At 39.3% G+C, this 12,482-nt stretch overlaps 1 protein-coding gene across 1 annotated transcript in view; it reads right to left on the bottom strand.

Annotated features, from left to right (window-relative positions):
- LOC146330393 (xylosyltransferase 1-like) overlaps positions 1 to 12,482 on the bottom strand; it is a 110,509-nt gene that overhangs the window by 27,629 nt on the left and 70,398 nt on the right. Inside the window, exons 5-7 of the mRNA XM_084715930.1 lie at positions 11,701 to 11,781; positions 7,832 to 8,048; positions 7,263 to 7,439 (exon numbers count right to left, since the gene is read on the bottom strand). Coding sequence (XP_084572056.1) covers positions 7,263 to 7,439; positions 7,832 to 8,048; positions 11,701 to 11,781 — 475 coding nt within the window. The remainder of the gene's footprint in view (positions 1 to 7,262; positions 7,440 to 7,831; positions 8,049 to 11,700; positions 11,782 to 12,482) is intronic.

The following is a 12,482-nucleotide window of genomic DNA, read 5'->3' on the forward strand; positions in this document are numbered from 1 at the left end:
TTAGCTCAGCTAACATGCATTTATTCAGAGTGCACGTGTTTTAAAAAGAAGTAATCAAATTACCATATTGGTTCATATGATACAGTCTATGGTTCAGATGTCTCAAAGTAGCTCAGAGATGTGTACCTTAGTTTAACCATACACATATCAGCCTGATTCAAAAGGGCTTTATCCAACCTGAAGGCAGCTAGTTGAATAGGCCTCCTCTACACCTTCTCTGCATAAAACAAGGGGAAAAAATCTGGTCCAGCTGGTAGACATATGCAACTGGTGACGAAAACTTGCAAGTAAACATTACTTTGTTTTAAAGGGTTGCAAGCCAGAATGTTTGGGAACCACTGCTGATCGTGGTTCCCATGAGTGAATCACCTCTTATTCCAGTTTGTCAAAACAAAGCACTCATTATCAGGACTGCGTATTGGCAAGAGTCATATCATACATATCATGATATGGGAGTGTCATTCCAAATATTGTGATCTTTTACAACTGCAAGCAAAATGATATTTTTTTATAGCTAATTTTAGAAAAGTTCTGATAATATAAAGAACAGACAACTATATGCATAAAATCTGAGCTAAAAACCTAAAACAACAGTACATCCTCTAATATTTCAATTAACAACTGAACTATGCATTCAACAGTACTGTACTACAGTATGTATTTAGTGAACTAACTAGCTATTTAAAAAACATTTAAACGTTTATCCACTTGGAAAGACTTTGTGATTGCTATCTCAGATGTCAGAGGTTAAGGAGAAATTGAGGAGCAGATAAATTACCCATTGAGAGAGGTCTTTACAGAGTTAATCACATCACAGAGCAACTATTGATGAAAGGATTTCGGGTCCATTGCTGGAGCTGCAAGTCACTCAGGGCATCTGTGTCAGACAGCTTCATTACAGGAATTACAGTTAACGTTCGTGGCTAAAGGTGCTCGACTGAGAGAGATAAGAAGATGCCTTACAGGCACAAACTGATCCCTCATAAGGTGTCTTTTGTCCTTTTCCCCTTTCTGTATTTATCCATCCATTCATCATCTCTTTTCTCCACTCTGCTTTGTATTTGTCGTTCTGTCTGGCCTCCTCCACTCCACCCATGCCTTTCTCACCCTCTCTGTCCCTGCCACACTGTTGCTTGTGTGGTTGATGGTGCATCATGAAATCTGCCGCCTCCACAGCTTGGCTTGCACACAAAGACGTCTTTTCAGTCCCAGACACAAAACTATTTACTGATAGTTACCCAGCACCAAACACCTCAGTGTTACCTGCTAAAAAAGCAGACTTAATCAAGCTGTGGTACACTTCAGCTTCTTCTCAAGCTGCTCCGCCAGGATAAACTGTCGATGTGGATTCACACAGCGCCAGATGATGCATTAAAAGGACAGTTTGGATTATTTGAAGTGGGGCAGTGTGAGGTACTTTTCGATATTCAGTTTATTAGCTGCAATAGATGAGATATCATGGTTATAGTGGCCAAAATCATCAGTATCACCACGGGACACAGGATTACTGTGGGGTGTGACTCAATTTTACTTTTCAACACAGGAATGGGATGGGACAGGAAAAAAAAAGGTCTGTCAATAGGTCTGTTTTTTTGCAAACACCAGACCAGTGCATAACGTTTATGGACTGTGGATTAACAGGTGCAGGAAGGGTTGGGAGTCATTCTTCTGAGATTGGGACAGGACAGGATTTTTGGTAAACTCTGTCATGGGCTTGGGTGTTTTTGCAGGAGGGGGATGGAACAGGAGTGTCAATCCACTCTTGTGTCACACTATAATCTGAGATTTTTAAATTTTTTTGGTACTGGACAGTAGATATAGAGTTTTTTAAGGTCCAGTAATCAAACACAGTTGTCGATGTAATTAAAGTTTGAAGCAGTAATACTGATCATGTGGAATTTTATAGCATTTTTTGTGAAAGCAATTACTATTTCCTCCCATCACAATATTTTAACCGCTTTATCCTGCCGTCAGACACCCTTTTCTGACTGGAAACCACCATAATACCAGACAAATATTGCTCCAACCAACTAAACCCCATGGGCAAAATCAGTTATTTTACCTTGCAAAACACGGGAGCTGCTGTCAATCCAAACTATCATTTTAAAACACCAAAGTCATACAATAACAGAAACAAACTAACAAATCGAGGCAGCCCTTAACCAGCAACTCCTGTGTTCTGAGAAGAAAAATGACTGATTTCCTCTATGGAATCTGGTTGGTTTAGAGAGGGTGATTTTTGATTTCTCTAACAGCAGTTTCCCATCTGACAAAAGGCTGTCTGATGACAAGGTAAAGTCATGAAAGTTTTCCTAATATAGTGTACACTTAAACTGATAATATTTTTTTGGGTGGAGCTTTTTTAAGTGGCTAAATTACCTTTTGTTGCTGACCATGTCCACAGCAGTTCATTGCTTGGCTCCTGTGCAGGTGCTCCTCTCTGCTTCTCCAAACTGAGGCTGTGCCAGCCACCATCTACTGTAGCTAATACGCTGTCTATCAATAGTACGTATTGATAGACATACAACTCTGCTTCAAATAATCTGAACTGTCACTTTAACCCTCAGAGATTGGCTACAGATATCAAACGAAGTACGGAGGAGGAATGATTTTTTTTCTGTATATTCTCAGATTTGGTGTGTTCTGACATGCCCTCGCTGCAGTCAGATTAAAGTACCCACCTGTCACAGCCTGTCTTTCCAACAGACTTCCCAAATACATCTCATTTTGAAACACATTATTAAACAATTATGCACTAACACAAAAGACACATCACCACTGCAGACAGCCCCCCTCCCCTGGTGAGTGTACTTCAAAATCACTACAGTACATTGGGGAACTTGACAGTTGTACCTTGAATTATTTGTCTCATCTGCAAACCAAATTGAAGCCTACTTTACTTTCCTGTATCTTTCTCAACGCTATGGATCAAAGAGAAACTGGGATTGTGCGCTCAATTGGATATTTAGTCCTATTAATACTGGGGTCTGGCTCTGTTTTTTGCAAAGGCTGCTTTGTTCCCATGGTTGGACTTTACTGATACCAGGGTGCCAACCAGACCCAGCGGTGGTGCCAAGGACCTGTGGTAATGTGTTGGCACTGAGCTGCCAGAGACTGAGGCGAGACAGACGGCAGACGGGCCTGGCGAAGGGAGAAGTGAGGTCAGCGTGGCGGCTTTGACTGGTATGTGAAGGACAGCAGAGATGAAGTGAGTCACGGCACTTAAAGGATATGACTTGAAGTGATATTTAACTGTGGCAAAGCGTTTCCACTTTGTACTGCAGCTTTTACTTTTTAGGAGCACATTAAAAGTCAAACTGCGATACCGACTTTCTCTAGGGTCCCAGAGTCACTGCCACTCATTCACTTTCATTTTGAAAAGCTAACTAACCCTCTTCTCTCGCTCATACTCAAGGCAAAGAGGATCTAATTACTATTAATTTTTTTCCCCTTTCAGGGTCATACTAATCGAGACATAATTTTGCACATATTGATTGTGAAAGCTGTGGGAGCAGGCTGGATGCTGAGGCTGAGAGGACAGACCTTGAGGGCAGAGAATTTAGAGATCGACTGCCGCTGATTTCCCATGACATACCGAGGTGTGTGCGTGCTGCCAGCGTCCACTGAAAGTGATGTGTTCATTTCATTTTAATTTCTTTATGTTTGTCTGATGAAGTTTCTCTGATGGACGTCTGTTGGAAAATGTGGCCTTTTATCTCGAGCACAGTGCAGAGCGGGAGTTTATCAAACTGCTTCAGGGGAAAATTTGGACTTAAATGAAACATAAAAGTAAAAATCCTTCACTTTTGCTTCCGCTCACAGACATACACTCTTAGAAATAAGGGTTCTAACAGGGTTCTTCTTCAAAGGCTGACATCCTATCCAGAACCATTTGCCTCTGAGGAACTCTTTGTTGAATAAATGGTTTGTCAAGGGTTCTAGTAAGACTAGGGAAACTTTTTTTAGAAGAAACATTTCTTCTCTCTCTCAACAATCCCTGAAGAACTCTTTTATCAAGGGTTCTTTGTACCACAATATAAAAGGGTTCTCAATAAAAGCCCATGGGTGAGTTTTAGGGTGAACCCTTGGAACATAAAGGAGTTCTTAGTAGAACCCCCTGGATGGGTTTTTGGTAACACCCTTACAAAGAGGAGAGGTTCTGAATAGAACCCCCACGTCACAGTAAAACCTCCTCGGTGGGTTCTTCTTAAAGCCCTTGGAATATAGAAGGTTTCTTGGTAGAACCAGCTGGGTGGTCTCAAGATTCAGAAGTGTTCTGGTAGAATAGAAGGGTTCTGGGAAGAACCACTAGGCAGGGTTGTAGGTAAAACCCTTGGAATATAGCATGGTTCTCAGTAGAACTGCCTGGTGTGTGCTCAAGATAAAACTCTTGGAATATAGATGGACTGCCCATGGATGGGTTTTTGTTAGCATTTTAAGAAAATGTAACGGTTCTGGATAGAGCCTTCATAGAGGGTTCTGGGAGGAACTATTATACCACTGAATGGCTCTCTCATTCTAGGTTCTGTTCTAGGTATAACCCTGTATGTTGAGTTCTAAGCAGAACTCTGTGAGAGGGTTCCAAGTGGAACCTTCATAAAATATTTTACCAGGAGCCAAAGACGGTTCTCCTATGGGGACAAGCTGAAGAACCCTTTATGGTTTTAATTAGCACCTTTATTTCTAAGAGTGTAAGTGTGAAACCTTTTTATCAAATTTATTTGACCTAAACTTAACTTCATTTAAAATGCTCTCAAATCTACCTTGAACTTTTATTTTTATATATTTTATCTGATAAATTTTTTTTTTTTTTTTGATACCATTGATGTAGCGTTTCACTACATGTATAGTTTGTGTTTCTGACAAATAAACCTTTGAATATTTGGTTATTACACTGTTTGTTTGCATTCATTGGGAGTGCAAAAGACACTAAAGCAGATATTGATTTTAACTGCAATCTCTTTCTGTGCATCTCCCTATCTACCACACTACATTTTCCTCATATGTTTTTAATTTTTGATGTACCAAATGTACCTGCAGCATATTTTCCTCAAAGCTCTAGTCAAGCTTTCTTTTTGATTAAACTTCCGATAGTTTCATACCTACTTATCTGATTTTAGTAGAGCTGAAGCGATTAATCGATCAGTTGTCAAGACAAATCAGCAAACTCTTTGGGTTGCGGATAAAACAAGACCTGTCAGGATGTTACCTTTGGCTTTGGCATACACTGTTTCACCATTTTATGACATTCTCTAGATCAGAAAATCAACTAACCAAGAAAATCATCAACAAATTAATCAACAATGAAAACAATTTTGCTTCTTGCAGCCCTAGTTTGGAGGCTCCTCAATAATATCATCATGCGTTAATTAATGCCGGAGATATTAGAATGAACAGTACAGCAGATGGAGGGTAAGTACATGTGTCTGATCGGTTATTCCTGCTCTAGACATAAATCTGATTAATCATGTGATCACTTGTGAGCTGCTCTTAAGGTTCCGCCTGTAAGCCAGTCTATAAAAGCGTCTTTGTCTTCACTTTTAGCAACGTGACTTTTTCACTCTTAGGCAGGCATTCTTCTTTTACAACTCATTTTTTTTTTATTTCTAATTCAGTGCTAAAAGACTTTGCAACATGGACAACACAATAAAGGAACAGTCTCTCACATATATACTGATGTTAAATCTTACAGACACATAGTTACATTTTTGCTGAATTTTACATCATGTTCATATCATACTCTTGGGATAAAAGCCAATTTCTCCATTCAGGGTTCTTTTGGAAACTGCAGTCCATTCGTCCTTGGGCGGCGGGTTTACCTGCAACTGTTCCTACCTGATGGCTTCCTTGCTGGCAGCCAAAAAATTTGATAGAAATATTCAGCCTGTGCCATAACTTTGTCAGGGATTTTACCCTGGAATTATTCAATGGAAGAGCAACTTTATTATTTGTTATATATTATATTATACTACACTTTATTATATTGTTGTACTATACTATATATTATGTTATGCTATACTACCACATTTTACCTTATACATTGTATCCCATACCTTATTATACTGCAATGTATTGTATTATACTATATTACGTTTGTATAAACGTATATGTAAAATATCATATTTCCATATTACAATGGCCAAACACTAAGATCATTACTTAATCAGAGTATACATTATTCTGGTGTATGTTGTCATAGTAGATTGCATCATATTATTCTACATGTATTGTACTCTGCTGATGTGGTAACTGCTGATCACACCACTCCACTTGAGACAGCACTGCACTCTTACTATCCTGAGTGCTGCACGTGTTCTACTTGCTAGAGGTCTGCACACCCAAGTTAATTTGGGCCAGGCTCAGGACATTTCTAATTTAACAGAACGGGCTTGGGATGGATTTGGGCTCATTTCCCTCCTCTCCTTTTATTGTGCTCATGTAAACTGTGCACACTGTATGAAATACTGTTCTATTGATTATATTATAAGCACTACTACTTAAAGTGATCAATTTGACCCAGACCCATTTCCACTGCATAAATATTATATAAGTGTTTTATTCACATGCATTATGTGCACACTGACCATGCACAGCGTCAGGGAGAGAGGTCGGAGCATTCGGGAGATCCTATAAGTTTCTAGTACTTTATGAAAAGCTGCATTTTGGTAGATGTTTGATTTGTTTACCACTACAAACAGTGAGGGTCATATGCAGCGCAAAGACAGGTCAGAGTAAATCTTTATTTAGGTATTTGCTGCTGGATCAGATAGCTTGGCCACATTCTGTAATGACGCTCCTGTTTCTTTGGAATGGACAGTCGGTATTAATATATGGGGGCCTAATTGTCTGTAGCACTGGTAGTTTAATTAACCTCTCTGAATAGTGTGTGCGTGTGTGTGTGTGTGTGTGTGTGTGTGTGTGTGTGTGTGTGTGTGTGTGTGTGTGTGTGTGTGTGTGCAAGCACTTGCATACCTGTCTTACAGTGGACTTGCATACATTCACCGACAGGGGACTCCATGTCCAACAGGGGACATTTTTATAGTCCCCTTAAAAGAGGTTACAGCAGGATGAATCTTTTATCTCATCATTGGTATGATTGGTGTTGTGTTTTGATCAGAGTTGTGATTAAAGGTTTGGGTGGGAAGTGGCAAGTTTAGGGATGTTTGCTAAGTGTGTGAAGTGACTTACTACTATCACTTGCTCTGCCTTTGGCCAGTTGATTGATTGATTTTCTCCACATCAGCGTTGTGTGTTATATTTACCTGGAAGCGGTGGAAGTCTGCAGGCTTGAAGTCATTAGGGGAGCATCCACACCAATCGACGATGTGCTTGTACTGGCACTTGCAGCCCAGTTTTCGGTTCCAGTTGGTGATGCGCAGGTTGTTATCGACCATGCTCTCACAGTGGGCGCTGTTCTCCAGCACTGTGTGGAAGAATGACTGTTAAGACAGAAACAGAGACAGAGACGGGATAGACAGACGGACAGAGAGGAGGTGGCAGAGAGACAAAATTAGAAAATTGTATACCTTTTATTTTTTACACCTTCAATTCACAGAGAGGAAATAGAGTTGCGGGAGAGAATGGAGATTCACAGCAGCTCATGATAAAAATCCAATTTCCCCACAGAGATCATTCAGTTCTCATCCAATCCTTGTATACGGTTGGAAAGTCAGCCTTTACATCTCGCCTTCACAGCAATGAAAGAGACGTGTATACTGTTTCTATAAGTGATGCAGTGTACGTACAAAGCAATGCTTACCTGTCAGTCAAAGGTTAAGAAACACTTGAACATGTGAAATTGTGTCTGTGTGTGTGTTTGTGTGTGTGTTACCTCAGCAGGCAGCAGGGTGTAGGCGTAGAAGCGCTTCATGTTGGTGACCAAGTCGTCCTTGGAGTTGATGACATATTCGACGAACATGCGGTTGAGGAGAAACCAGTCTGACCCGCCATCCACCGAGATGCCCTCTGGGATTTTACGGTCGCCCAGCCTCCACATGTGGGTGTCGCACTCGAAGAACAGACGATCCAGACCCTGCTTACGGATAAACCTAGAAAACACACACATGGACATGGTTATAGCACTGACTAAGGAATATAATTAAATATACAGAAAAGAAAGGGCTAATTATTTTTGTGACTATAACCAACGTAGGAACAATAAAAATACAAATGCACATCCCTGTGTCCACTTGAACAGGTGCTGGATAAAAAAATATAATGAGCAGAGTTGAAGCAAATAGATCAGAACACAAAAAGAAAATGAATTTTTATTGGCAATGATGTTTCGAGCACAAGACTGCTCCTCAGACTTCTGATAAAAACAGAGAGTCGTCATCTTAAACACCCACAATCCATCTCAGAACCTCCCCGTGACAGACCCCACCTGTTACACCTCTTAACAGCAGAGCTTTCATAAAGCACCAGCTTCCAGCCAACCAGCTGGCTACTCGTTTAAGTCTAGCCAGCTAGTTGCCATTTGCTATGCGTACATTGTATAACCAGTGGCCTCTGCTTCGTAACAGTGTGGGCATGATGACAGAGAAATGTGTTTTACTGCAAGATTAAAAGTTCATATCATTCCAGACAATAGTTTCTTTGAAGTAGATTGCTCATTTTTAGATTTTATATAAAGTAAAATGCAGTGTTTGTAGTCCCTGGTTATTTTCTGGTTTCAGATGTTCATTTAACTCAAAGATATACATTTAAGTTTTCTCAACTTCTTCCCAAAAGGAAGTTTGTGAACAACATCCTCTCCAGCAACTGCACCCTACTTAGGGGTAACATTTTATTATTTGCAAGGTGTAATAAAGTACCTCACTTCCCAACCAAATTCCCTCCAGTATTTGGACTGTGATGTCTTAAAATTTCCACTTAAGGAGCCTTTCCAGTCTTCTGTTGAAATATTAATTTTGAATACTTCTCCTCATTTTTCTTTTACTTTATTATCTGCAGTGGTGAGCTTTTGCAATATTTTATATGTATCTGAAGTATTTTCTTTGGCTTAATTCAAAGGGTTTTAAAGTTTTTCCTTATCAGAACTGAGGGTCTGAGGACAGGCGGTGTTTAAATAAAATTTGACTTGACTATCCGTCTTCAGTCGTGTTGTCACATGCTGAGTGTCCTGCCCAGTAGACAGTCATAGGAGAGTCATCTTCGGTTTTTGACGAATATTAGCTAAATAATTGATGAAAAAACACTTTAAGAGTTGGGTTGATTGCGCAGAGAGGGGTCATCCTCATTTGCTGCTTTGGAAAACGCCAGAAAACACCAACAACAACTTGATGGTTGTGCAGTTAACATTAAAATGTCCACTGAAAGCACTGCATTTTTAATAAACGCTATAAATGCTGATGAGCTTAATGAATGCATGAATAAATTAATGAACTTAATTTCTATTACACTTTCTTACAGCAGAACCATCTCTCAGATGCATGACGAGTACACACTAAAACTGGTAATGTTGTCAAACTAACAGGATTATAGCACAGGAAAGAAAATGTGGGCTTTTACAGTTTAAATGTCCTAGAACAGTTTTGTATTTTTATCCAGTTATGTAAACTACTGTCAGAGACCCCAAATAATTTTTTAAAAATAAAATATCATATGATGGAACTTACTGCTCACTGCTCATAGACAAACTCATAAACATATTCAGTGATGAAGATCAGTGTATTTGATGTAATGCTGACTCCATAATGAGACCAACAAGTTTGGGCTTTTACGGTTCAAATTTTAACCCAAGCTGGTTAATTTTTTCCCATTGGCTGGACACTCTACATCCTGGTAGAAAGCCCTTAAGTGGTAATATATGTATAGAACAGCTATTTAGCCTGAGTCATTCAGGGAGTACTAGCTATTAGGGGGTACATGATTTATTTACACTGTAAATTTACTGAATACATACTATATTTTTCTGTACCTTTGTATGATATGAACTACCTAATTTGAAATGTAGATTTTCTTACTACTTTGTGACTGGTGGCAACTTACAACAGATAGGGTGTATGTCATGCATGTTGTAAGATGGATTGTGGTATTGAAGTTGGTGTATTTATCAGTCAGAGGAGAAGCCTTGTGCTCGAAACGTCACTGTCAATAAAAAACGTTTTTTACAGGAGCTATTTGGTGTGCGGATCTATTTTACTTCAACTCTGTTAGAAAAAAAAATCCTATAATACAGAAATCCAGATGACATTAAAATTACCATTTACATCAAAACAAGCACTCCTTAGTTCTTGTTTTATATTTAGAGGGACACTTGTGCATAATCAGCAGCTCATTTATATTTCCTCCCAATTTTTCTCTTTACTTTCTATAAACAGATTTTTGAGCAGTGCTTGTCACAAGAGGGGCTTGTTGACTTTCACAAGGAAACACAACTTGCAGTAAAATCAGGCTGAAAGTCTGGATCCGCTCCTTCTAAAAGAAATCTGGGTAATTTCTTTTGGGTGAATATTGTTTCATAAAAATGCAAAACAGATGAGCTAAAAAGCAGTGAAAATATGCTCAGGTAGGTGCAGACACAACTGCTGCAACAGTGGACTGATGAGATTATAGACTGATCATTTTTAACAATAATTGTTACTATAAATCTAAACATTAGTTTCCTGCAGGACTGGCTAATATGGCTTATTAAAAATATCTCAGTATTTTTAGGCTATTCCTCAATATACAATATATATTTTGACATTTTTGCCTTTGCCTTTAAAAAAGCCAGGAAAAGACAACACTCAAGCCACATCACGATATAAAAAATCTAAGACGATATCTATTCACATATCACGGTGTCGATATATTATCAATACATTGCCCAGCCCTACTGTCCTTTGCATTACAACAGAACAACGTGTCTCCTGTCCTTGGCATGAAATGACTTGACAAATGTGTCGTTCACACTTGTCACTACACACTTTTATCAGCAACAACAAGAGCGACACCCTGCATACATAATGGATGGTGTTACTCGTGTGAACGTATCGAGTGTCAGATGGAAGGAGTCAGATTCGGGTCAGCCGGGTCAGACTGTTCCCTCCGCTCTCTTCACCGTGACAGAGACTGCTGAGGTACTGACCTTGCGGCTCACAGACACATGTGCATAAACATGCGCAGATGACATTTTAGAAATGCATTTTTCAAGCCTTTCAATTTGTTTCACCCATCTGCGCATATACATGTATACTCCAGTGGTGGATTACAGAGATATTTATTGTTGTTTTAATACGGAATTAAATCAGGAACAAAACAGCTTCCCTCTCATCAAACAGCAGTGAATAAAATTCTGTGACTGCAAACACAAAAAGGTACCGCTGAGTCACGCTGACTCATGCATCCATGCTGGCCGAATTTTTTTTTTTCCTCTTCCCGTGTGTTTTGGGGGTATTTTTGCCCACAGTGTTGGGTGATGGCTGGTTTGTCACGGGGGTGAGATCAGGCAGAAAGTCGAGGGCGGCAGGGTGGCGGCGGCAGGGAAAGGCGTCCTGGCAGCGACCTCGTGAGCTCACCCCACCAAGAAGGTTAATTAATGAAGCCACAGATGGGAGCTAATTGTATTATGATTCAGTGACCATGGCGTGCTGGCAGGAGCACGCTGTGTGTGTGCGCAGAGGTGCTGCTGTGTGTGAGTAAGAGAGACAAACACAGACGGGGGAGGTGGAGAGTTGTGGGGAGATTAAAATGAAGTTTGAAAAATTTGCATCTCACCTGGCGTTGTCCCTGCCGTGGGACTTGATGAAGTTCATGTCTCTGTATTTGGACAGGAAGGCCACCAGCTGGTTATTGGTCCTGAAATGGAAGAAAATGACTTACTTTAGACTGGGAAACATATGGTGAGACATTGACTCTGCAGCACAGCACATCAACCAGTTTCCTGTTGCTATAAAAAAGTTCCTTAAAGACACATTGAGCCTGTTTACACCTGGAATTTACATGCATTGTTATGCTAAATTCAATAAATTAAGTTGTTTCTTTACTTTTTCTTTACTGTTGCAGCACTGGTGGCTAGTCTGTGTGTGAAGTTTTCAGCTGATTTAATCATTTATACTAAATTTATGAAAAAAGACAACATTTTATTGACAGTAAATTTTACAAACACAGTAAACACTAACATGAACCTGACTGTTACATTAGTTTGCTGATATTATCAACTGATATTTGGCCTGTCACAGTTATATCAGCCTATGTTGGTATCGACATATATGTTGACTGACATGCACTGATATGAAAACTGTTCTACACTTATTTATCTACTTATTTACATGTTATTTACCTATTCTTTTATATTTTTTTATATGAAGCATTTTTAGTTTATTCGATCCCTTTTCCCACCTATAAATATATATATATATTTTCTACTTGTGTCTTTTGTATTTATAGTTATTTATAATTATTTTAAAACAATGTAAGTTCAATGTGTCAGCCTCCTGATATACTGTAAGTTTGGCCAATAATTTTAAAAAATAAAATAATGATTTATCGATAATTAA

Source organism: Lutjanus erythropterus, chromosome 3, assembly GCF_056507025.1.
Source record: "Lutjanus erythropterus isolate fLutEry1 chromosome 3, fLutEry1.hap2, whole genome shotgun sequence".
Classification (NCBI taxonomy): Eukaryota; Metazoa; Chordata; class Actinopteri; order Lutjaniformes; family Lutjanidae; genus Lutjanus; species Lutjanus erythropterus.